The sequence below is a fragment of the Canis lupus genome, chromosome X, assembly GCF_003254725.2.
Source record: "Canis lupus dingo isolate Sandy chromosome X, ASM325472v2, whole genome shotgun sequence".
NCBI classification, from domain to species: domain Eukaryota; kingdom Metazoa; phylum Chordata; class Mammalia; order Carnivora; family Canidae; genus Canis; species Canis lupus.
Window position 1 is genome coordinate 118610770 of NC_064281.1, and position 25837 is coordinate 118636606.

A 25837-nucleotide genomic window follows, 5' to 3' on the forward strand; every position below is an offset into this window, starting at 1 on the left:
CCTCTCTCTTCTGCTACCTCTCTCTGACTCACTCGTAGGCCTCCCTTTTCTGCTTTTAAGGATTCATATGATTACATTGGGCTCACCTGGATAATCTGGGCTAATCTCCCTATTTTAAGGCCACCTGATTAGTAACCTTAATTCTATCTACAAAGTCTTTTTGTGGTTGTACCTAGATTAGTATTTGATTGAATAAGCAGAGGACAGGAATCTTGGAGAACATCTTTAGAATTCTGCCTACTGCAGTTATGGACTTGATGATAGGAATAGTAGCCTGGATTATCCAGGTGGACCCTGTCTAATCACATGCGCTCTTAAGCAGAGAACTGTCGTCGGAAACAGGAGCGATATGGCAGAAGGAGAAGCCAGAAGAATTTTAAGCGTGAGAAAGATTCTCATTGTATGCTGTTGCTTGCTTTGAGATGTGAAGGCTTATACGCAGGGACCAGAGAGACCTAGGGGACCCAAGGGCAGCCCCAGCTGACAGCCAGTGAGGAAACTGCGATCTCAGTCCCACGGCCACAGGAAACCAAATTGCCGGCAACCTGAGTGAACTTGGAAGCAGATTATTCCCAGGATCCCTTGGTAAGAGTCCAGCCAGCTGACATCTTGATTTCAGCCTCATAAGCATGTGAACAGCTAAACCAACCAAGCCTTTCTGGACTTCTGACACATACAGCCATGAGATAATACATTTGTATTGTTTTAACCTGCCACATTTGCGGTGGTTTGTTAGAGTAACACTAGAAGACTAGAACAGATATTAATATGTCACTCCAGCTTCCTTTTGGTTAGTGCTTTCTTGATATAACTTTTTCTGTCCTTTTAGTTTTAGTCTGTGATTTTATAGGTAGATGAAGTGGATTTCTTACAGGTAGCATATAGTTGTCCTGCCTTTTAACCTAATCTGATAATCTGTCTTTTAACTGGTAAACCATTTACGTTTCAAGTAATCATCAGTAGGGTTGGGAGTTAAGTACTTTCTTGCTGCATCCTGGGAACTGCCTCTAGGCAATAAGCTGGAGCCGTAATAAAGTTTACCGCCTTTATTTTCTTCCTTCCTCCCTTCCTTCTTGTCATCACAGTCCTTTGCTGGACCAGCCTTTGTTGTCCAGTATCTGAAAGCTCTTGTTTCATAAATTTTGTCCAGTTTATTATTTAAGGTGAGAAGAAAAACCCCATGCCCCTTACTTTGTGAAACTTTGCTAGAACTAGAATTCCTCAACAGTGTAATTTCTAATTGATATTTCAAGGACATCCTCTTCCCCTTTTATGGGAAATGTGAGTGTGTGTGTATGTGTGTGTGTGTGTGTGTGTGTGTTCTGTTCAATCACAGAAAGTATGATACATGTACTAAAATGTGACTGTATCTGAACACGGCAGATTAAAAGTGCCATACCCTTTTAAAAATAGAATCCAGTGATGAGTCGGTGACAAAACTTGATCATCTCCTAACATGTCAGCCTTTTTCAGCCTCCATGTCTTGGTATGTCTGGTTCCTTCTGTTTGCAATGCTTCCTCATCTCACGGCCTGTCTTGCCCAGCAGCTCCCCACATACCTTCTGGAACCCGTTCCAGGGGCACCACTTCTCTGCCTCCTGGTGCCCCCAGACAGAAGGAAGCCAGGTGTGGTCTTTTAGGATCTCTCACACTGCACCCGAGCAGTGTTCCAGCACACCACAGGCCCTACTGTACTGCTCTGTTTTGGTGTAGACCACCCCACCCACCCACCAGGAAGCCCTGGGAAGCAGGGACCTTATTTTGGTCCTTCTGTGTACTTCCCAGCCCCCTAACCCAGTGCACCTACTACAGGGAACCTTCCAGTACATGATTGTTGAACTAGCGACTCCATGCATGCTCACAAATACTGCTGTCAGTACTCTCCCTTCGGTGTCATATATTTGTAAAAGTGAGTCTTCGTTAATCATTTTACTTTTCTCCTAGTAAATTCCTCATCTATGCCTGTCTCCTGCTATTCTCTGTCCTGCTGGCCCTCCGTCTGGATGGCATCATTCAGTGGAGCTACTGGGCTGTCTTCGCTCCGATATGGCTGTGGAAGCTGATGGTCATTGTGGGAGCCTCAGTTGGGACTGGAGTCTGGGCACGGAATCCCCAATATCGGTAATGCTGCTTTATGAAACCTATCAGTCTCTACCCTCAGGGAGCAATATCTTGTTTTTCACTTTTGATTAACTAAGGACTATTTTTCTTTGCCTATCTGGGGTTTTATAAGAACTATAATATAGGCAAACTGAGTTCTGTTCTAAGTTTTAAAAAAATTAGGTGTTTGATATGCATTTTTAAATAAAAGCAGTGTTGTTTGGGGTGCTTAAGATCCTAGCCAGCCCACAAAAGCCAATGTAATCTAAAATGCATCCAAAATATCGAACTGTTATATTATGCTAGACCAGAAAGTATAAAACTACCATGTTTGCAGGAGCAGGTCTATAAAACAAAGACCTGGTTTGGTCATCAGGGCTACCTCTGTCTCCAGTTCAGTCCTAGAACTGAGGTTCCCCTTGTCCCAGGCTCCTAGTCCTGGGGTTTTAGGACTGTTAGCAAGGGGTGTTGGGGGGTAGCTTGGCCAGGAAACAGTGAGCCCCTAAGACAGGGAGATGAGGCCTAGATGCTGTGAAGGAGGGCAGAGCCTTTGGGGGCCGGGCAGAGGGCTGAGCCTTTCCTCTTGGCTGCCTCAGTTCGTTCAAGGTCCTGGAGTCAGCTCAGCCATGGGGTATAGCCTGGTGCTGCTGGGACGCAAAGAGTCTCTTCTCCCTCGCAGAGACTGGCACTCCAGAAAGGGAAAAGAAGGGCTTGAGGGGCTGTTCTCCACCTTCCCTGGGAAGATGGGGAGGGAGGGAATGCCCGGTGGATGGGTGGGACATGTGCACTGGTCCTGGGAGAAAAGTGCAGCTGTTTAAACCTTGGTTAACTTTAAAAATAAGAGTTAGCCCATGTAACATACTTTACCACGTATGTATCTGAGAACTTTAAAATAGACATACAAGGAGCCGTGGCAGATGGGGGACATTTGCATGTAAGCTGTTTTAAAGTCCTTAGATTTCCTTTGCCTGCCTTTCTCTTTCTTTCTTTCTTTCTTTCTTTCTTTCTTTCTTTCTTTCTTTCTTTTCTTTTCTTTTCTTTTCTTTTCTTTTCTTTCTTCTTTCTTCTTTCTTCTTTCTTCTTTCTTCTTTCTTCTTTCTTCTTTCTTCTTTCTTCTTTCTTCTTTCCTTTCTTTCCTTTCTTTCCTTTCTTTCTTTCTTGAGATTACCTGTGCAGTTTGCAAATCTTTTCTTTTTTATGATATATTTTCAGATATCTAATGTTTACAACTCGAAGAATGAAAATTTTACTTATTTATTTATTTATTTATTTAAAAGATTTTATTGGGCAGCCCCAGTGGCGCAGCAGTTTAGCGCTGCCTGCAGCCTGGGGTGTGATCCTGGAGATCGGGGATCGAGTCCCACCTCAGGTTCCCTGCATGGAGCCTGCTTCTCCCTCTGCCTGTGTCCCAGCCATTCTCTCTCTCTCTCTCTCTCTCTCTCTCAATAAATAAATAAATAAATAAATAAATAAATAAATAAATAAAATCTAAAAAAAGTTTTAAATAAATAAATAAATAAAAGATTTTATTTATTCATGAGAGAGAGAGAGACAGAGACACAGGCAGATGGAGAAGCAGGCTCCATGCAGGGAGCCCGACATGGGACTCGATCCCGGGTCTCCAGGATCACGCCCTGGGCTGAAGGCGGCGCTAAACCGCTGAGCTACCTGGGCTGCCCAAGAATGAAAATGTAAATAAATATTTCAGATTCTGCTAATTGATATTGAGAAGCTATTTGAGCTTTTCCCTGTTGGTTTAATTGAAGATTTTTGATTGAGGAAAGGAATTGTATGTGTGTAGTTGAACATAGTGAGTGTGCAGGAATGGTCATTCCAGTGTTAACATTATCCAGTGGAATGTTGCTGGGTCCTGTACAAGTGACCACTGGCTTCATTTTCTGTGTCCTAAGCTCGGGTGTATTTATCACCAAGTACATACTTCATAAATGTTTATTTGTATTTTGAATGAAATACTGTGGGCTTTCCAAATGCATCTTTTTTTTTTTTTTTTATAGTCACACACAGAGAGAGGGAGAAGCAGGCTCCATGCACTGGGAGCCCGATGTGGGATTCGATCCTGGGTCTCCAGGATCGCGCCCTGGGCCAAAGGCAGGCGCCAAACCACTGCACCACCCAGGGATCCCTCCAAATGCATCTTTAAGCATTATCCTGATTAGCAGCCTAATTATTTTTCAATTGTTAATCTGATAAGTTCCTGCCTGATACTTAAACAGCTAATTAAACCGATTCTGCTTAGAAGCAGTTTTAACTGCTCTTCTTTCTCTTTCATCTGCAGGTGTTAATTCATCCTAATGGACTAGAAAGGAAAATATAAAAAAGACGTTCATAGTTTTATTGGCATTTTTGAATAGTACTTTACAGTAGTTACTGTATTTTCTTGAACTATAACCCACACATTCATACAGCTAGTAATTTTTATAGTATTGCGTGAAATGTGATCTGCATGGTTTTTAATTTATTGAGAGATGAGGATCATGAGATTTAAGAGATATTTGTCCATTTTTAGTAGTGGAAGCAATCAGCTTGAATGATCTTGGGAGTAGTCAAATTTAAAGTCATGAACAAAAGCATCGATGTTTCCCATCAGGGAAGTAATAACTCTGGCTTTATAGTTATCGTTCATAGTATCGAACGATACTATGTTGGTGTCTGCCCAGACAGCCTACCTGTTTTGGAGATTCTGAACTGAGCATTTTTCTTCTTCTTCTTCTACCGTCCCTTTTTAGAGCAGAAGGAGAAACATGTGTGGAGTTTAAGGCCATGTTAATTGCAGTGGGCATCCACTTGCTGCTCTTGCTGTTTGAGGTCCTGGTCTGTGACCGGATCGAGAGAGGAAGCCACTTCTGGCTGCTGGTCTTCATGCCGCTGTTCTTTGTGTCCCCCGTGTCCGTTGCAGCTTGCGTCTGGGGCTTTCGACATGACAGGTCGCTGGAGGTGAGATTTCATCTATTTAAGGATGTTATAAAAAGTAAAATCTTTTGGTCAGCTAATGTAGATGTCTTGCCCTTTGTCAGAAAGATTTACCTCTAGATTGTGGTATATAAGGAAACTAAAAATGGTGAAAATAATTGTGTTTCTCTTTCTCAAAGAGTTTCTTTCAGAACTCGGGCTTTTCACCCAGCCCCTCAGGCTTCATCCACCTTTGCAGCTTTCCCTAGCCAGCTGTGTTAGTTAGGCTTCTCCTGAGAGGACCAGTAGGAGAGGTGGGGAAAGGGAGAAGGGAAGGAGGAAGGAAGAGAGGGAAAGGGGGAGAGAATGATTCAGGTTAAGGAGCTGGCTTGTGGACTTGGAGGGGGCTGACAGGTCTGAAATTTGGGCAGACCAGCAGGTAGAAGATGCAGCCTGAGTTTCTGCTGCTGTCTTGTGACAGAATTTCTTCCTGTCCAGGAAGCCCCCTCTCCCCTTCTGCTGCCTCTGAGCATTTGCTCCCAAGCTCATCCACGCTCTGTCTGCTAACTGTGGGCTCTCTCATCTGAAAGAGAAAACTGAACGACAGCAGCAAAAGCTTCTCTGTCATCTGTTTGGCTCCTGTGCCTTTCTTTCCATTCACAGAAAGGCTTCCTACAACAGAGCCTTTCTGACCCCAAGCTCCCTGCGCAGCCTCATACTCCCCGAAACCGACCACAGCCAGTGAGCCCTTTCAGCTCTTTTTTTCTGGCCACCAGCCACGCAGCAGCTTCTGCCACTCATGGGCCTTTCACTACACTGGCCGCCTCTGCTTTGGCTCCATTCTCACCACTAAGGAGCCTAAGCTTGGCTGTTTTCTGTCCTCACTGTGCATACTTCCTTGGGGATGGTCTTGCTTACACTTCCTGTCTCCACTGCCACTTATGCGCTGTCGCCTCCAGCATTCCCACTGCTGAACTCACATTTCCACGTGAGCTCCAGACTCCTTTTCCAACTTCACCTGAATCTCTACTCCCTGTGCTGGCTAAAGGCACCATTTTCACCCAGTCATCCTTACTGTTCTCCTTTATGCCCATGTTGCTTTGCATGTTTTCTCTGTTACCTGAGCAGAAGAAGCAAAGCCAAGCTGCAAAAATGATTTGCAAAAACTTAACATTAAACAAAATCATTGGGATCACACATTCCAGATATTTTCTATTTGTTTTTCTAAAGTTATTTTTTATTCATTCATTCGTGAGTGACACACAGAGAGAGAGGCAGAGATATAGGCAGAGGGAGAAGCAGGCTTCCCACAGGAAACCCTATGTGGGACTCGATCCTGGGACTCCAGGATCATGCCCTGAGCCAAAGGCAGACGCTCAACCACTGAGCTACCCAGGTGTCCCAGATATTCTCTGTTTGGCTCAACGTTTCTTGGTAGGAGAGGGACACGTGCTGTTGGCCTTTTGGAGAGGAAATGTTTTGTTGAATGGGACTGTCTAATGCATGGCAGGATACCTCTGTCTGCCCTCTTTCCACTAAATGTCGGTGGAGAGGCTCTTGCCACAAGTGTGTATGAGACCCAGGGGCACCCCTGCTCAGTTCCTAGCCTTCGGGGCAGGGGCAGTGTCACTCAGGTCGAAAAGCACTGAGGAAAAGCATCCAAATATAGTTGGATAGGAACTGAGGAAGCAGTTTAAGGTACATGTTCAAATTTGGAACTTGGTTTTTCAGAAAGTAAAAGCATATACAAGGGTTAGGACCGCATTGGGCATGAAACCATATTTTCCCAATGCAGAGTTACAAAAAGTGAGTCATTCATATAATCCCCCTCGGCATTCTGACCTGGAAGAAGAAACACTATGTCAGGAGTTGAGCTCCCTTCTGGTGCTTGTGTCCGGGGAGAAGAGTGCCACATTTACTCAGGGGTGACGGGATAGGCTTGCACAGAGACATGAAGGAACAATGGGCTTTGCCAGGGCGCACCCTATGCAGGTATGGAAGGGGTTGATATTTCCCAGACAGAGAGACTCTACAAAGATGTAGAGGCAGGAGAAAGTGTCACGCACAGTGAGCTCTTGTGACCCCAAGATGACTGGAGCACAGTTTGGCAAGACACAGAGACTTCTAGAGATGGATGTTGATGACAATCGCATAACAGTATGAAGGTACTTAGTGACGCTGAGCTATATAGCTACAGATAGCTAAGACAGTAAGTTTTCCATTGTATGTATTTTACCACACAGTTTAAAAAATTGCCTGGAGCATGAAGTGGAAAGGAGAGAGTGGTGGGAGCTGGGGGAGAGGAAGGATGTAGAGAGGAACTGGGCTGAAGGGAGGCCAGCTCCTCAGTCCTCAGAGCATGCGCCGAGTTGCCCCAGGCCTCCATAGTGAGCTCTCAGGGCACCATGGGATATTGGCCATTTTTGAGGGGGAAGCAACGTGATACCAACCTGCTGTGGGGATATGATATGAACTACTACCTCCAAGTCGTTTACAGTTTTATTATTAGGTTACCCTACATTAGTTTTGATGATATTGTAGAAGAAGCGGAGTTGTTGGTAGTTACTGTGAGGGGAGGGTAGTACTTACTATGTAAGAATTTATCTGGAAAAAAAATAATAAAAAAAAATAAAAAATTAAAAAAATTAAAAAAAAAGAATTTGTCTGGAGAACAGCTAATGAGGATGGCAGTGCCTTAAGAAATGGTACAGTACCAGCAGGCCACATGTATCCTCTTAGGAATCAGTTGTGGTTATTTAGGAATGAAATAAAAATCATTTTTCCTTTTGATTTATATGACTTTTATTATTTTTTTAGACGGCTACCAATGATATAAATGTGAAGTTTAGATTTAATTACTTAATCCAATGGAACTTGTTAAGGATTTCTTTCAGCCCAGAGGCCTAGGAAAGAATGGCTCCCTCACTGAATGCCCTGTGAACTGACCACTTTGGGAAAACTCTAGGCCAGATCAGTCAGCTTCCTGTGATTTTCATTTTGCAGGCAGTGGCAGGAACAGAGAGCCTTCCAGACTGGGAGGCTAGTGGGGGGGTGGGAGGCTTTGGAGGCATTTGGGGGCACTGGTGAGGAGAGAGGCCTGACAAGGCAGTAGCTGTTGGGGTGGTAGAGAAGACAGGACATGGTAACAGCTTTCAGGGGTGGGAAGAGGAATACAGGGTGCTTGCTGGTGGTGTGGCTCAGGTGATTGGGCTGCCATGGTGCCTTACAGCAAGGTGGGAGGCTCTGGAAGGGAGTGGGACTCTCTGGAAGGGAGTGGGACAGGGTAAAGGTGTGAGCAGTTAATGGACTCAGTCTGAGGCTGGCTCTGACTGCGGCATCTCTACGAGAGCTGGGCCTGGGATGCAGCAAGAAGGCTGTATCAGGGGCAGCTGGTAGCAACAGCCAGCAGGCAGTCACGCCAGTCAGGGCCATGGACAGCAGGCTGAGCGAGTGAACGCACACAGATTTGTGGCTGTGTCTCTCACAGAGACGGAAGACTGGGTTGAAGGTTCTGGGGGGCATCAGGGTTCAAGGAGAGGAGGGTACTGAAAAAGAGCTACCTAGAGCATCAGGAGGAGGGCGAAACCGTGCAGGGTTCATAGAGATGCCACACATGTGCCCCATAGGATGATCTGGCATTGGGAACCTTGATGAAGCAGTTGCCAGTGATCAGGGCTGGAGGCTGGGCCACAGTGCTGAGAGCTCAGAATGGCAAGGGAGGCCATGAGGGCCTGAGCACCCATGATGTCTCACAAAGCCAAGTGCTAGCACTGGGAGGGATACAAGCTTGAGGGAGGGATGGGCTCATTTGGTCTTGGGGTTCTTTTGTGTTTAAAGGGACTGAGCTGAATTTGTTTCTGTGCTTCCGGGAGGGATCAGTTGAAAGGGCAGGATTAAAGATGAGGTAAAGAATTGATGTCCGGATGTGACAGGCTCCTCAAGGAGCCAGAAAGGAAGGGGTGGGATGCAGAGCTGAGCCCTGGGTATGAGAAGGAAGTACAGGTATGGAATAGAGATTTGTGGGTGGGGGCAGGAAGGATGCTTGGAGTGCCTGCCACAGATTGCCTCTATTCAACGAACCTGGAAACAAGATGATTGTTTGGTAGAGAGCACATAAAGGGCAGGGCAGCCAGTAAGCAGAGGGCACGAGGCAGGAGACTTGGGGTGGGGGACAGGTTTCTCTTTGCTGCTGCATTGCTTCACTCCTTTGATGCTGAAGATCAAGAGGTCCCAGTATAACTTAATAAAGCTTTTACCATATTATAATTTGCATTGCCTTTTAGTGTGTTAACCAAATAATTGCAGTATTGAATGCAACTTTTACTTTGTTTAACTGATTCTTCTCTTCATTTTTAGTTAGAAATACTGTGTTCTGTCAACATCCTGCAGTTTATATTCATTGCCTTAAGACTGGACAAGATCATCCACTGGCCCTGGCTTGTATGTAACTTTTTAAATCCTTAAATAAACTTTTCTTTTTTTAATTATAAAAGTAATTTGTGTTCATTGTAGAAAACTTGGAAAAGACAGACGAGCTTAGGTAATAGAATGATAATCACCCGTAACCCACTGGGAGAGAGTATGGCTAGTGTTTGGGGTTTCCTGTGCTGGAGGTTATTGCTTTGTGAAGGTAGCTGAGCCTGTGCTATGCACACGGTTTTGTGTGCTGCTCTCTTATCCTAATGCATCTGAAGCATTTTCCCATGGCAATAAAAGGTCTTTGTAAACATAATTTTTAAAGTTTAATTGATGTAGTATTCTTCAAACGCATTTACCAAACCATCCCTTCCTTCCAAACACTGAAGTTGATACCAGTGTGATTATAAATCACGATATAACATATATTTTTGTGCCTAAAAGTCTTTGCCTAATTTTTTTCATTGTTTTCTTAGGAAAGACTCCAGAGAGCATATTACTGGGCCAGAGGGTGGGAACTTTTTGAGGTTTTAAATACAAACTATACTGTCAACTTGCTTGTCAAAAAAGTTGTGCCACTTTACATTCCTGCCCGGGGCAAGGTCCAAGTCATGCTTGGAACCTGTTCCTTCAGTTTTTGGGTGTTTGGTTAAAACTGACTGCATAGATGGAGAGAAGGGCAGGTGGATAGGAGGATGGATCAGTCTAGATACAAACATATGTAATCATATATACATGTAAGCTACAAATTAGAGAATCCAGTAGGACTTAGACTTCCAACTATGAATGCCTAGAAAGCAGGTGAGAACTGAGGTGGAAGATGTGCCTCTGGGAGATGAGGTCATATCAGTGTTGCTTGATGTGTACTTTTGCATATAAGACATTTTCTGTTATGAACATGGTTTACCTTTTTAAAAAGTAACAAGTATACCAAAAAAAATATTCATTTGGTGACAGGGAAGAAAATAAGGGAACATAGTCATCTCCATAATGAATAAAGGCAAGACTCTTCACCTCTGCCCAAAGTCTTTGATAAAACAATTATGATTAAAAAGTTCAGGTACCTGTCCTACATCCTTAGAGTGGTATATCTGGAGCATGGTAATTGGGTTCAGGATTTTCTGTTGTGATGTGGAGGAAACAAATATCAGACAAACTTTTAGTGTAAGGTGCAATCAGAAAAAAAAAAGATTAAGAATTATGAATATAAAAAAAAAAAAGAATTATGAATGTTTTCTGTAGGTGAGTGAAGAGATTTTTTTCCAGCCCCAGTTCTGGGCAGGTCCCAGCAGATGGAACAGTCTGAGTGCATGCTTCTTGCAGTGACCAAGAGAGACCATGGGAGGCCACTTCGCTCCCTAGCATTCCACCTGAAGGAGGCCCCCATGTGAGTGTGGCTAAGTGAGAAGGGGCATAGGAAGGAGACTCTCCATAGATTTTATAGCAAAATCTACCATCAGGAACTCCAAGCTACTAGAGAGGATTAAAAACCACACAGCAATTCAAGTCCTAGGTGTAAAAACAAAATGGAAAACCAAAAAAGTGTCTGAAGAAAACATAGGAGAAAACCTTTGGGGCCTGGGGTTCGATGAGGAGTCCCTAAAAGTGACACTAACAGTAAGGTCCATAAGAGAAGGTCAGAATGGAAATGAAATGAATGAAAAGACAGGCCACAGAGTAAGAAAAAAATATTCGCAAGGCACATATCCAGCTGAGGACTTGTATCCAAAACATCTAAACTCTCAAAACTAAAAAACAAACAAACAAACAAACAAAAAAACCTCATTTTAAGATTGGCAAGAGACCTGAAGAGATAATTCACAAAGAGGATATACATGTGGCAAGTAAGCGCACAAACAGAATATCCTTACCCAGTAGGGAAAGGCAAATAAAAACCAGGATGAGGTCCACAGTACAGTCATCAGAATGGCAAAGCTAAACAGCGTGGAGTGCAGGTGAGGGTGTGGAGGGCAGGGATGCTGGCACCTCGCTGCTGGGATTGCCGAATTGTAGAGGCACTCTGACACAGACTGGAGTGAATGTGATTTGGCAATGCTGATCCGGGGTATTTCCCCTAGAAAATGAAAATGTACAGCCATACAAAAACCCATGTGTTAGTGTTTGTAGCAGCTTTATTTGTGACAGCCAAAAGCGGGAAAGCACCCACATTTCCTTCCACGGGTGGCTGGACAAACAGGCAGTGGGTGCCCCCATTCTATGGAATGCCACTTGGCAATAAAAAGAAACAGGCTGTCGTTATATGTAACAACGTGGAGGAACCTCACAGACGTTCTGTGGATTGAGAGAAGGCAGTCTCAGAAGGTGACATGCTGTGTGATGCTATGTACATCGTGCTCTTGAACAAACACAAGTGTAGTGATAGGGAGTGGATCAGTGGTTGCCAGGGGTTGGGGGTGGGGTGAGGGTAGGACACAGTGAGGGGGCAGCATGAGGGAGTCCTGTGGGGTGGAGAAGCTGTCCTGTGTCCTGCCTGGGGTTACACAGCTCTACACACGTATGTGTGAAAAGTCATAGGACTGTACACCAAAAGAAAGCAATTGACCGTGTGATAACATAAGACAGGGATGACAGATCCAAGGAGCAGCGCAGGAGGGAGAATGATCTAACCAGGGAGCCTGGTGAGGCCCCTTGGGCTTCTCCCGTGGGCTCATGTGGAGGTGAAGCAAGGTGTTTCTGGTGCAACAGCAGCAGACATGGGACCCGCCTTGGCGAGGGGGCAGGGACTGGGCGGCAGAGCACTCTCAGCGTCACTGCACCTGTGAGCGGAGGGCAGCTGAAGTTCCCAGGGGCATGGGCCCCACAGTCTACCACCATGGTGCCTCCAGCAGGATGGGCAAACAGCTGTGGAGAGGGTGTGCTGAGGGTGGCAGACTGCTCTGCTTCCCTTGCAGCAGAGCCAGGTGCAGGCTGAGTGAGAGCATATCTTAGAAGGGCAACCACCAAGCTCTTCTCCCCAAGTGTGGCCCATGGCAGAGCATGTCCTGGAGCAGGCGGTGGCCCTGAGCCAGTGTCCCCACAGTCCTGGGATGCTTGGCGGCCATCCTCACTCATGTTTGCACTGTCTTAACTGCAGATGTCCGGCAGGGGGTTGGCTATGCCTCCCTTCAGGTACTGGGCACAAACTATAAAGATTTTTCTCTCTCCTCCTTCCCTCAGGTCGTGTGTGTCCCTCTCTGGATTCTCATGTCCTTTCTGTGCCTGGTGGTCCTCTATTACATTGTGTGGTCTGTCCTGTTCCTGCGTTCCATGGATGTGATTGCAGAACAGCGAAGGACACACATAACAATGGCACTGAGCTGGATGACGATCGTCGTGCCTCTCCTTACTTTTGAGGTAAGCTTTCGACAGCAGAACTTCTCAGGCCTTGGGTCCCTCCCTGTCCTGTGACAGCACTCTGTATACCTAGAAAGCACGGTAGATGGGGGTGGGGATGGAGGGCATGATGCCAAAATTAGAGCATCCTTTCTTTTGGGGGACTGGCAGTGAGAAGTGAGTCCTTGTGGCCGTGATGCATCAGTACGTGTGGATTTGTCTATATCTAGAAAGAGAATTGGTTATTTTTCGTTAGCATTCTGTGCAGAATTATAGAATGGGCACCGTTGACTCCTCAGAACGATCACCAGAAGGAGCTTCCCATAACAGTCCTGCTGTTGGAAGCCTCCCAAGTATACAGATTCTGCTTGGTCCTGAAGAAGGACATGAAAGTAGGTGTCATGCTACCCCACAAGATAGAGCGTATCTGTAGTCTTCTGTGGAGCTGACCTTACCCCTTGTGAGACCTGACAAGGGAGGGCTGGACTGGCCTTAGACATTGTCCGTCCTCAGATGCTTTATCAATAGGACCTCACCTGTTTCTCTTTCCTTAGATCCTGTTGGTTCACAAACTGGATGGCCACAACGCATTCTCTTGTATCCCAATATTTGTCCCTCTTTGGCTCTCCTTGATCACTCTGATGGCAACCACCTTTGGACAGAAGGGAGGAAACCACTGTATGTACTCAGCACTTCGGAAGCCCTCGACCTGTGTGTCTCTGTGCATGTGTGCATGTGGCCCCATTCTATGAACAATGAGCCTGAGAGTCCCAGTTAGGGAGGTCACAGAGGAAATGTAGGCCTGAGGAAGGCCTGGAATATTCTGAGGGAAGAGTGCGCTGTCAACCTTGCTTTCTCTGACCTGCACCATGCCCTTCCTATGGCACACTGTGCCATTTGAGGTAGGCCTCTCAGCCCTGTCCCCTCTGCTGCAACATGAGGATGAAGTTACCTGCTTTCCAGGGGCTCCTGAGGACTAGATAAAAATCCACATCACCCTCCAAACCCTGGGAGTCCACTCAGGTTCTGTGCCTCGCCCTGCTCTCCCAAGGGACATTCCCGACATCACTGTGTCTTGTCAGTGGGGCCCTGCTTGCTCTCCCTTCTCTCCACCTGTGTGATGGGACACTCAGTTTTGAAGTGATCTTTGACAAGAGTCCTTTCCTCACTAGACCATAAGCTCCTTTGCAGGTAGCCCCAGAGCATGCCATTCTGGAAGCCAGGGGATGGTGGGGGGTGCACTGGGAGAGCCAGCACTGAGTGGATGGTCCTGTGGTATAGGTAGCACAAACAAAGCCTTGGAGGAGCAGCTGTGAGAGGGCCCTGTGAGCTCGGGTTGCCGGCTGGCCTGGACCAGTGCCTGCCAGATGCTGACAAGTCCCTTTTTCCGGTGACATTCTCTGTCGCATGTGAGCATATCCCAGATAGGGAAGGCGAGAGGATGCTGACGTAGTTCCAATGCCTCGGGAATGTGTCTGAGGCTCGCTAGAGCAGTCCTGACTGCTGGGACCCCCATCAGAGCACCCGGGAGGCCTGTGTCAGTGGACCACCCCACCTCCCCCACTTTCTGATCTCTAATGGGGTCGCAGTGGGCCAGCCCGGGAGCCCCGCTTAGAGAGCTGCGAGCCACAGGCCCATCTTCTTGCCCTTCATGGGTATCCAGGCCTTGCTTAGTTGTCATTTCTAAGGCATCGGGAGAAAGGGTTACGTGGTCCAAGTAAAACTTCCTGTTCAGGGTAGCACAGCCACAGCAGATCCCATGGAGGCCAGTGTGGTAAGCAAGTGCATCCTTGTTTTTCAGGGTGGTTTGGGATTCGCAAGGATTTCTGTCAGTTTCTGCTTGAACTCTTCCCGTTTTTGAGAGAATATGGGAACATCTCCTATGACCTCCACCATGAAGATAATGAGGAAACAGAAGAAACACCCGTTCCAGAACCTCCTAAGATTGCCCCGATGTTCCGTAAGAAGACCAGGGTGGTTATCACCCAGAGCCCTGGGAAATATGTCCTCCCACCTCCCAAATTAAATATTGAAATGCCAGATTAGATACCACTCCCGCGGGCAGAACGCCAGTGGACTGGGGCACACACTCTCTTCTACCCTCCTCTGCGTCTTTGTTTACCCCACCCAGAACTGGAGCTGGGGCTCTGGGGACTTCCATCTCATGTCTTGTTTGCACTCAATGCCTACCAGTGACTCGCCATGATGGGACACACAAATGGCAGGTGACTGGCACATGCAGCCGGGCTGGGGTGGGGTGTGTGTCGGCAGCCGTGGGTGTGATGGAGGGAGCACGAGGGACATGGAGAAAGCAACCCCCTCTGGGCAGGTGCCTCAGGAGCCAACTTGGATCTCTTAGGGGTGGCTGATCAGGCCACAGGAGGAATTGGTTTTCAAAGTGCTAAAATTCCCATCAAAAGTGTTCTTTGAAAAGGTTTTTTTAAACCAGGCTGGCCTCAGTACGTAGCTTAGCGTCTGCTGTTGCAGAATAGTCAGTAGGAACCTAAATATTCCTTGAGGGCATCGAGCTCCAGTACCCACTGTCATTATTACTGTTTGTGTTCCTGCTGTGGAAGTAGTTGCTCTTCCAGTGAGGCTGACAGCAGTTTTTAATGGCCTCATTGGTGAGCCCTTTCTAATGGAGTGATTCCGAGCCTGTATAGTATTTATACAAATATTTTAGCATTGTAATATACCGTGTTAAATCCTAGTTCTGTACAGTATATTCTGTTAAAGTATTTTTTTACGAGCTTGTATTGGAGATATACGTGTTCTGTTGCAGAAGTAGAAAGCTGCTGGCACACCTGTCCTACAAAGGGGGTGTCACCCCTTAATGGGACATCATCATTTCCCCCCTGAAATCCTCCACATACACAGTAGCTGCTACTGCCAGAACAGCCACAATAAGCAAGAAATGGTTTATGCTTTTCCTGCGTACTGGGAATACTCATTTGTCAGAAAACTATCCAGCATGACCTGCAACTAGAGTGCTGGACTTGCGGAGACTGGGAAGAGCCACTGGATTGTGGAATTGCAAAGGTCTGAGGCCTTTTGTCTACCCCAAACAAAAAGCCTTCCGGATGCCCCAGGCTTTTAACTAAGAACACAGTCCTTCCGAGAGCTGCTAGGAGAGCCCTGAATGAGCAAAGAGGGACTCAGATCCTCCAGGCGGAGAGCCTCCTGCCTGAGAACAAGCAGCCGTTTGTTACAGGAGGGAAAGGGGCACCGACCATCTCACCCAGGAGAGGAGGGGAGGGTTTAATGCAGGGAGCTGCTGACGTGTCTCAGCCTGGCCCCACTGATGCCCAGCACCCCGGGTACCCCAGGGCCTGGGTCCCGACAGACTGCCATCTCCGGGGGAGAGGGGGAGCATCTGGAGTGGCAAAGCCTTCCCTCCCTGGTGTGTGACAAAGGTGGCGCAGTCCACTAGTTTTGCTCCCTGCAGCTGTTCAATAAACCGATTCCTCCTTTTCCATGCTACCGTGTGCATCTTACTTTAGATGTGGTCCAGGACACAGGAACTCCCAGCCAGCGTGCACATGGCCTCGGGTGGCCCGGGGTGGCCAAACATCTCTGATGAGTCCTCAGGTACAGCCTGAACGGACAGAGTGTAGAGGGAAAGACGGACACCCTGGAGACTCGACCTCTGGCTGGGGACCATGGAGCCACCTTGTTACAGCTGAGGAGCCTTCCGAGAGGATTCTCAAGGCTTGAGACAGTCTACCCTGAAATGGGCACTTTGGTGGCCCCGAGGCATCGCCTGGTGAGACTAGAGGCTGAGAACCGCTTACATTGCCATAAAATGCCATGTGATTACTGGCTAGCTCGCTGGGGGGCAGTTGAGTGTCCCCTAATGCTCCTTCAGGAAGCCCCAACCCCACTCCCCTGTGGGCTTGTCTGCAATCCCAGGTCAGGTGGCTCTTGTCCTCGCCAAAGGCGCTGGGGCTTTCAAGTCAGCGAATGAGGCCTAGGCGACAGCAGGTGCACAGCTTTCCTTTGGGGCTGCAACCCCCGGAGAGGGAGGCCCTGGGACACTTGGCTGAGAGCCCAGAGGGGCTCAGAGCCATCTTGCCGGTGCCCCAGGCCCTGCCATGACCTGGAGTTTCTGTCCCCCTTTCCATTTGGAACCTCAATTACAGTTCTACAGCAGCCCTCTCTTCAGGAAGGACTGCCCCCACCTGCTGAAGAAGAGGAGAGTGGGCGAGAAGGCAGCCCAAAGGCAAGATGAGGACAAGGCGGAAGAGTTAGGAAGCCCAGCAGAGGCGGAGCCCGCCAGCAGGCCACCAGAGGAGCTCCTGGCCCCCAGAGAGCACCAGGGGGAGCAGCAGCGGGAGCCTGCAGGTGGCCCAGAGCAAGACCTTCCAACCACCCAGGTCAGGAGCGAGTCCGCCCCTCCCGCCATCCTCGGGGCGGCAGCCAGGCGCCCTCTGCCCCTGGTGCTCCCCGTGGCCGAGCTGCTACCTTTGTGCCACTCGTGTTTGCCCATTGTGGCTGCAGGGCCCGTCGCCCCCATGCCCCCCATACCTCCTTCCCTGGGCCCGTTCCCCTACTGCCCGGTGTGCCACTGTTTCCTGGGATACCTGCCACCTATGGCTGGGCGCCCAGACTGCCCCTACAGCTCTCCCTACCGCAGCTAGAGGGCTCGGACCTCGGGCAGGGCAATAAACTGGATGGTGACCGGGCCGTTGTCTGCTGAAGCCAGGTGCTCCTGGCCTCTGGCACGTTTCTTGCCAAGCAGCCAGGCGACCAGAGCTCTGACTGCTGCCCTGGGTGAGGATGGATCACAGTCCACCGCTGTCATGTGTGGGGCCCTGCATGCTCACTTAGGTGCCAGAGGTCCCGCCTCTGCTCCAACAGAGGTGTGTGGAGGCGCTGGGCGGGCCCAAACACCGGGCATCAGGGCCCAGGGCTAACCAGGGCCTTGTGCTCCTGCGCAGCAGGCCCATTTCCCTGTCGAGTGGGGGCCTGGGTCCCACAGGGCCTTCGCGTTCCCCACACCAGGATGTCAGGTCTCCCTGGAGCGGAGGGCTCACAGGTGCCCCCCGGTCCCCAGCACCAAGATGCGGGTGGGGACAGCGTCCCCCAGAACCCTCAAGCGTTGCAGTGCAGGGGTGCTCGCTGGTACCCAAACGGTAGCACCTACACTTGACTTTTGCCCCAGCAACTGGACCTGGGAATCCCTCTCTCAAAACATTTATAATCATACATTTACTTTTAAATTTTTTAACGATTTTATTTATTTATTCTTGAGATACACTGAAAGAGAGGAGGCAGAGACACAGGCAGAGGGAGAAGCAGGCTACCTGCAGGGAGCCTGAAGTTGGACTAGATCCCAGGACCCCGAGATCACGCCCCAAGCCAAATGCAGGCACCCAACCACTGAGCCTCCCAGGTGTCCTATTCCTCTGTTCCTTGCTAAGTTTCTGAGGCTTTTTTTTTTTCCAGTAGCAATAGGTTTTTATTGTATTTTCCCGGGGTGAAGAGAGGAGGGAAAAGAGTCAGCATGTGTGTTACAAGACACTAGCAAGTGGAAAAGAAGTGCCCGCCTAGCAACATCACCCAGCAAATAAACTCTCCCCAGAGCTGGAAGGGGTCTAGCCCCGTAGGGCCCAGGGTCCTGCAGTTCAGAGCTGAGGGGAAGGGAGCAGGCAGCTACAGCTTTCCAGATGCACCCCCTCCGACCACCCCAAGAAATTGGAGATTTCACACAAAGCTTTGGTTTGTGGCAGTCCAAAGGGAGGTACATGCGCCTGTCGCCTGTTAAAGGGCCTTGCGGCCACGTTGACAGAAGCTTCTAGCACCTGCGTAAAATTTCCTGTGTGACCTTCAGCTCCCCTTTCTGGGTCTTCCACAGCTCCTGTGTACATGCAAGTCTCCCTTCATTGCTTCTGCTTCCCTCTACCGTCAGACCGGAGACTAAAGCAGGTTCACTCCATGCAAATACAAGTGTATTAGTATGAGTCACACCCAGCAATGGTCTCCACACAGGAGATGGGGAAGGAGGGAGGAAGTGTTCTTTGCTTCTTCAGAGTGTGGGGCTTTTCTTGGCAGGGTGGATAGAAGAGGGGTAAGGAAGAACCAAGATTTAAGGACCCAAGACCTGGCCCAAAAAGGGAAAGCCATGCATGAAGTCCTACAAAACCCAGACAAATGGGGTCACGAGAGGGGGCTGCAACAGAGGAGATAGGGACCCAGGGGCAGACATGCACCCCACAATGCGTTCCAGGGTATGTACCCCGTTTGAACACAAGTGAAGTAGGTTTGTGGCGGTCTGGCCGCACGGTGAGGAAAACCTCCTTTTTTATCCTTTCGCTACCATGACCCTAATCACTGCTGCAGCAGGACAGGACTCTGGCTCTGGGCACCGCAAAGGAGCTGTGTCTTATGGTCTCTCTGGAAGCCAGGAAAAGCCCAAAATTGCTAAAGTTAAGACAATCAGCCTTTGCTTCCTACCCCCATTCCCGGGCAGCTCGACCTGGGCCCAGGGTTACTATCCGTAACCTATCCTCACCAACTCATGTTTAAAACATGCGTGCATGCACCCGCATGCACACATGGGCACACACATGCACATACACACTCCCTGTTGTGCGAGGTCAGCCCGGCCCAACCCAGCAAAGCATGGGTCTGGTATGTAAAGTGAGGCCCGTGCCCTGGGCCTGGATCGGGAATCCCGGGTTACACGTCTGGACAACCCTCAACTCATCCCGGCCTCCTCCGGCACCTGTCTGCTGGTGGGGCCTCTCCTAACCCTGCCTCCTGTTCCAGCTCTTCCTGTTCAGACCAATTTCCCATCCTCCAGTGGGGGGAGGTCACGTCATGGCGCAACTGACTTAAGACCTCGTGACTCCTGTGGAACACTGCAGGTCGAGGGGTTCAAGACAACACTACGGCAGAAAAGCCAGCTCTAATTGGCAAAAACGAGGTCATTGTGTAGGCTACGCACTCCACATACTCGTTCTCCCTGCTGAGAAAGCACAAAGCATTCCTGCCCTGCAGACCTGGAGCTGCTGCCGACTTATCCCTGGGGTTGTCCGTGTCCCTGAGAGCCCAGCGCAGGATCGAGGGCCTTTGATCAACATACACAAGACACAGAAGCACAATATCTCTATTACACCAAAAGAGTTAGAAAGCACGAGATCCGTCATTCGCACACAGCTAGTGCAGCTGGCATCCTGCGGAACGTGGGGCCCAAGTTGGGGTTGTGCAAGGGAGCAAAGACAGAAAATCCTCTAGGCCAGGATGGCGTGGCAGTGAGCTTAGGAGCAGGAGCTCTGTGGATCTTCCCCTCTCAAGCCTCATGGCGGCCGTCACAACCCACTGCTAGGGACAGCCCTCAGCGCCCCATCCCACGAGTGGGTTATGACACAAGATGGGGAAGGAGCCTGCGCTGCCCCCGAGAGGCCCCCTCCCCACAGAGGACAGAGGTCGGTGGAGTGGGCCCAGAATCTGATTTTGGGCCTCATCTCTACACTCTGGCAGGGGAAGAATTATTCTTACACATCCTTCCCTGAAAGGAAAACCACTTCCCGATCCAGGCCACTCTCAAAAGCCAGACACCTGGGGCTGGAGATTCAGATAAAGCCCATGGGTGGGGAGGTGCAAGGAGTTTTCTCCAGAACCCTCCCAAGCGTCCGCACAGAGCTTGGTTGGTGTTGCTTTGCCTCAAATCGTCCCCCTACCCGGCTGCGAGGGAAGGGGGTGATGCCAGGGGACCCTGGCCGGAGCTACACGGCAGAGCCAGCTGCCCCTGCCCACCCTGTCCCTAGTTCTCCAGTCTGCCTACTAGTGCCTCCTCCTCCAAACTTCCCGATTAGCATGGATTTGCCCGCCCCACTGGGCCTCAGCACTGGGCCCCTGGGAGCCGCAGACCCACAGGTCTCCTATTCTTGGTCCTCCAGAAAGGTGGTTGGCCTTCCCGTGAGCCGGTGGCCTGCTGGGCCTTCAGGGGTGTGAGGCCACCATGTGGATGACGCTCGGGCAGAGTGGCATGTCTCCAGCTAGGGGGCAGCTTGCATTCTGTGGCCTGGTGGCCAAGCTCACGGCCCCAACCGCCGATGGTGGCTGCGGGCCCCAGAGAAGTCCGAGGCCAGGTGCTGAGGTTCCTCACCTGGTCCGTTCCCGGCGCTTCAGCTACATCAACGGCAGAAGTCGACCACAGCCCCAGCAGGCTGGGGCACTAAAGGGGCTTGGCCTGTGGGGATGGACACCGGCTGAGGCTCGGGCGCCGGGCTCGGGCACTGGGCTCTCGCTGGGGTGGGGGGGACAGCGGCGGGGTTTGGAGAGAACCTTCAGGAGGAAGGCCTCTGCGGGGAAGTGTGCACCAGCAGGTAAGTGTCAGAGAGGCCCCACCAGCGTCTTGTCCATACCTCCGGCTCAAGGAGGTCAGTGGCGTGGTGACAGGTGCAGGGATGTACCCCGGGCAACCACCTTCGGCCCAACACAGGTCCTCAGAAATGATCGGGCAGCCATGTTGCTGGGATGGACCTCACTGTCAGGTCCCTGGAAGGGCCGTGTCCACTGTGCTCCCCAAGCCTCCGGGCAAAGGAGCCTCCTCCTCCCCAGGGTGGTCCTGGCAAAAAGGCCAAGCTGCTCTTCAGGAGCCCCAGGCTCCTCTGTGACCTCCGCCACCCGGGATGCACAGAGGCACAGCGAGGGAAGTGGGAGCCCCGGACCTCCATCAGGAGGGTCCGACCAGGGTTCGACCCAAGTCTAGGCCAGAGGCAGCCCTGGCCTCCCAGGACCCCCTGTGGACGGGCACAGGGAGGCCGGAGCCCACTTTTAGGCCTCCGGCCCTGGGCGGGACTAGGTGACTTTCCCGGTTTTTTTTTTTTTTTTTTTTTTTTTTTTTTTTAAATTTTTTTTTTTTATTTATTTATGATAGTCACAGAGAGAGAGAGAGAGGCAGAGACACAGGCAGAGGGAGAAGCAGGCTCCATGCACTGGGAGCCCGATGTGGGATTCGATCCCGGGTCTCCAGGATCGCGCCCTGGGCCAAAGGCAGGCGCCAAACCGCTGCGCCACCCAGGGATCCCTGCGCCACCCAGGGATCCCGACTTTCCCGGTTTTGACACGACAGCAGGGTCCAAGCCCAGCGGGGGTGGAGCTAGGGTTGAGCTCAGGTACCAAGGATGGTACGTCCACCAGATGAGCCAGACTAGCCCCGGGTCTGTCCTGGTGTCATTGCCCACTCCTGCTGGTCACAGTCCCACAGCTAGTGGGGTTGGAGCCCTCCCGGGAAACCTAGCAGAGCCCCAAAATGTACTCGCACAGACCAAAGTCGGGAAGGACAGAAGCTCCCAATAGAATCCAATAGAACCAGGAGGCATCTCCACCCTGTGTGAGGGACCCAGCTTAGTCCTCTTCCAAATTGTTCTGGTGCAGCCCTACGCCCTGGCACCACTGGATGTACTGAGAAGGCCCCTTGGAAGAGGGGAGGTTGACCGAGGCCATGCGGGTCATCAGCCCTAATCCTGCAGCGCTAGCATCCCCAGGAGAAGCAGAGGACACGTGGACATCTGCCTCCCCGCCCCACCTGCACACAGAGGCGAGGCACCGGGAGAGACCCAGCAACATGATATGGCCTTCTCCGAGCCGGGATGAGAGCCTTGCCCACCCCAAAAACCGGATGTCCAACGCCTGGTTCTTAGACTTGGAGCCTCCAGACCTGTGAGAACATGAGGGACTGTGGGGACAAGGCTGGCTTCCCACACAGCAGAGCCCGAGTGGCCCAGAGATCAGGAGGGAAACCCAAGCCTCGCCTGGCGCCAGGAGACCCCAGGGCTGGAAAACAACTGTGCCCATCTGTCCCCAACGTCACACAGCGGATGTTCCCTGGCCAAGGTGGAAGGAGCACGGTTCTCGACCCTGGGAGCCCTCCTCTAAGTTTTCAAAGAGCTGGAAGTCAAGCAGCCTACTCCCACATGCTCCAGTGTGTGTGTCCCGGCTGCCAGGACAAAAGTCATGGGTTCTCTCCCAGATCTGAATCCCGGGAGTCGAAGGGTACAGTGCCAGCAAGCTTGCGATCTCTCTGTTCCTCCCGCAGGTGGCCACGCTCTTGCCACCTCTGCACACGGTCCTCCCGCATGTGTGCATGCATGCCCCAGGTGCTGTCGCCTTCCCCACGTCCCCACCTACTCTTCCCGAGGACACCAGCCATATGGCATCAGAGCTCATGTTGACTGACTCCCTATGAACCCAGTCAGCACGTGGAAGGCCCAAAGTCCAGCAACACACACACTCGGAGGTGCGGGCGTATGGTGGCAACATGTGAATCTGGGAGGCATGGCTATTCGGTCCCTAACAATGATCAGTGGACACCGCAGGAGTCAACAGGAAACTGGCAAATGCTTTGAAATGAACAAAAACCCTGGCAGGCGTGTCAAAGCTTACGGGATGAGGCCAAAGCAGCCCCGAGAATTCTCCAGCTATAAAGGCCCAACAACACAAACACAAACCCCACACACCTACCCCTCAACACCGGGAAGCTGGCCAGAGAGCAAAGTGAACCCTACGCAGGCACAGGGAAGGCAGTGAGAGAGAACAGAATACACAGAGGTGAAACAGAACAGAGAGACAACAGGGTGCCCGGCTGGCTCCGTCGGGGGAGCGCACAGCTCTGACATTGCAGCCCCACACTGGGTGGGAGACTCCCTGCACGTAAACGCCTTACAAAGACAAAGGAAATACAGAGAAGATTGAGGTGAACAAATGTTTGTTCTCTGAAAAGATCAAGAGATGTGAACCACCTTTAGCTAGACTCACCGAGAGAGAAAGAGCATTCGAATTACTCCCAATCAGTCTTAAATGTCCCGCACCCTGTGGGTCCCAGTGTGTGGCAACTAGAAAAGGCTGAATGACAGGACGGGTTGAAAAGATGGGCTAGTACCATGGGTTTGGGCAAAGGGAAGAAGGACCCGATAGCAGAAGGCTGGGGATACATTAGGACACTGAAACCATTCAGTGCCACCCTGTACCTGTGGCTCTACGGTGTCACGTGCTTCTCTAAACCCAGAGAGCGCACACACGAGAGGGTACCTTCAGGGACGTGCAGTGCACATGTGCAGACAATCACAGCGACCATCGCTGCAATCCCAGGGAGGCACGCAGACTGTCCCAGGAACCCAACCCTGGCAGGAGTATTACAAATCTGTCACTCACTGTCACGGGAGGGGCCAGGGAATGGCCTGCTGAGCTGAGGAGCTTTGGAGGCAGGGGACTCTGCGGGAATAAAGCCCCAGGGGATGACATAAGCACAGTGTTCCAGTCCATGGAGCTGCTCCCCGAGATGGTGAACACAGGTGAACACCGCTGATGCTACCGGACAAGAACACTGGAATGGACAAGTATGCAAAAGGTGGTCACTGGGAGGAACCGAGTTTCTCACTGTTGAAAGGGATGTTTACTTATCAACCAGGATAACAAGGATCCAGCTGGAACTGGATGTGAGTGGGGGTGGTCAGCAAGAGGCCACGGGAAGCTTCCTGTAGAAACAGTAGATCACAGCACAGGAAATGTGTAGGGACACACACAGGGCTGAGGTCCGTGTATAGGTTTCCCCGCTCTGTCAGCAGACACGGCCAAGAACTAGTAACACCCCAGTCGCAAGGAACACACTCAGCAGGCACATCTTGGCTTCTAAACCATTCATGGAGGAAAGTAAGCAGGGCCTTCAGACGTCAGGATGATTCCGGACTGGGGCAGGAGATACACCACATGAGCGACTAACAGACCGTCACGGTTCCCCCCATGAGCTTGTCCTCTATTCCCACACACCGGACACACCCTAAACACATCTAACAGTTTTGTGGGCTTTCCCTCCCCCACCCCTCGCACCAAGCGATTCCCTGCAGCACCAGCTGGGTGTCCCGATTCCATTAGTGATTCGCTTCCCACACTCTATACACGGAGACAGCACCACGACCTACAGGTCAGGGGCTCAGGCCCACAAGACCGCATCCCACCGTTGATGCCAGTCCCATAGAGCAGGTCCCCAGGTTCCCCACGGCTCTGACTGAGAGGGCTACAAACCAGAGGTTCTCTCGGCCCTCCCACCCTGGAGCTGAACATTTGCTAGAACAGCTCAAGGAACTCAGAGGAACATGTTTACTCTTCTAGTAGAGGGCAGGAGCGGCCAGGTGAAGACAACCCCCAGGGGAGGCCTGGGAGGATCCTGAGCACAGGCCCACCTGTGCCCGAGGACTTGGGTGCACCACTCTCCTGGAATGTAGAGGTGTTCATTCTCCTGGAAGCCCCCAAACCCCATTAATATTGGGATTTCATGGAGGCTTCCTCGTGTTGTCATGATTGATTATTGATTGCTTGTCCGGGGCCACTCATACTCTGGAGAATGGTGGGATGGGGCTGAACTTTCCAACCTTCTAATTATGGTTAATCTCTCTGGCGAGCAATCTGCATCTAGGGCCACCTGGAGCCCCCCTCGGGGCCCCTGGTTAGGACAAAAGGTGCCCCTCGTGCTCCTATAGCTTGGGAGCTGACAAGGGCTTAGGAGCCCTGTGTCAAAGCACAGGTCAAGGATTACATGGTAGGGCAAAAGAGCCTCCTAGCACCCACATGGACAAGGGCTTGAGGAGCCTGTGTCAGGAAGCGGGGGCAGACACCTGTGCAATGGAGAAAAAGACAGAGATGGAGAGAGAGTCAGACATAATATAGACACAGAGATCTAGAAATCTAGAAATCCATATATTCTAATTTCCCAAGGAGCCTGGAGCATCTGGAGTATCTTGTGGTGCCTCCAAGTAGGGACCTGGTTACAAAGAAACCAAAAAACAAAAAACAAAACAAAACTCCAATCCAACTACATTGTTCATCAAAGGGAAACTGAGACACCTTTCAATGAGCGACGCTGGGAGCAGCTGACCGACCAAATAAAGTCATTTAGGAATGTAACCTACAACTCAAAGAAACATTCTGAGTCCCTAGTGAGAGAAGTACGTGATGGAATGGGAAAGGAAAAATTGTATGGGAGTAGACAAATTTGCCCTACGGGAACACTCTGGAGAACCAGGGTAGATACTCTGCCCTCAAAGAGGGGGAGCATCGTCCCTCACCCCAGAGG

At 50.5% G+C, this 25837-nt stretch overlaps 3 protein-coding genes and 1 long non-coding RNA gene across 7 annotated transcripts in view; 2 read left to right on the forward strand and 2 right to left on the reverse strand.

Annotated features, from left to right (window-relative positions):
• Positions 1–16236, forward strand: part of TMEM185A (transmembrane protein 185A) — a 35820-nt gene extending 19584 nt beyond the window's left edge. For 3 of the 4 annotated variants that reach the window (XM_025451622.3, XM_035711903.2, XM_025451442.3), the window contains exons 2-7: positions 1945–2121; positions 4848–5055; positions 9367–9450; positions 12604–12780; positions 13314–13437; positions 14561–16236. In XM_025451622.3, the coding sequence (XP_025307407.1) occupies positions 1945–2121; positions 4848–5055; positions 9367–9450; positions 12604–12780; positions 13314–13437; positions 14561–14805 (1015 nt within the window). In that variant the 3' untranslated portion in view covers positions 14806–16236. Of the gene's footprint in view, positions 1–443; positions 586–1944; positions 2122–4847; positions 5056–9366; positions 9451–12603; positions 12781–13313; positions 13438–14560 lie in introns of those variants that run through there. The other variant, XM_025451655.3, reaches the window with a different exon arrangement.
• The window catches only part of LOC112663802 (melanoma-associated antigen 10-like), a 331119-nt gene that overhangs the window by 118644 nt on the left and 186638 nt on the right, over positions 1–25837 (reverse strand). The window lies entirely within an intron of this gene.
• Positions 1–25837, reverse strand: part of LOC125754692 (uncharacterized) — a 119450-nt gene that overhangs the window by 33878 nt on the left and 59735 nt on the right. The window lies entirely within an intron of this gene.
• LOC125754689 (heat shock transcription factor, X-linked-like) lies at positions 16388–18821 on the forward strand. Its single transcript, XM_049107694.1, has 2 exons — positions 16388–16522; positions 16899–18821. Exons 1-2 carry the CDS (start codon positions 16490–16492, stop codon positions 17394–17396), a joined length of 531 nt encoding a protein of 176 aa, XP_048963651.1. The 5' UTR covers positions 16388–16489; the 3' UTR covers positions 17397–18821.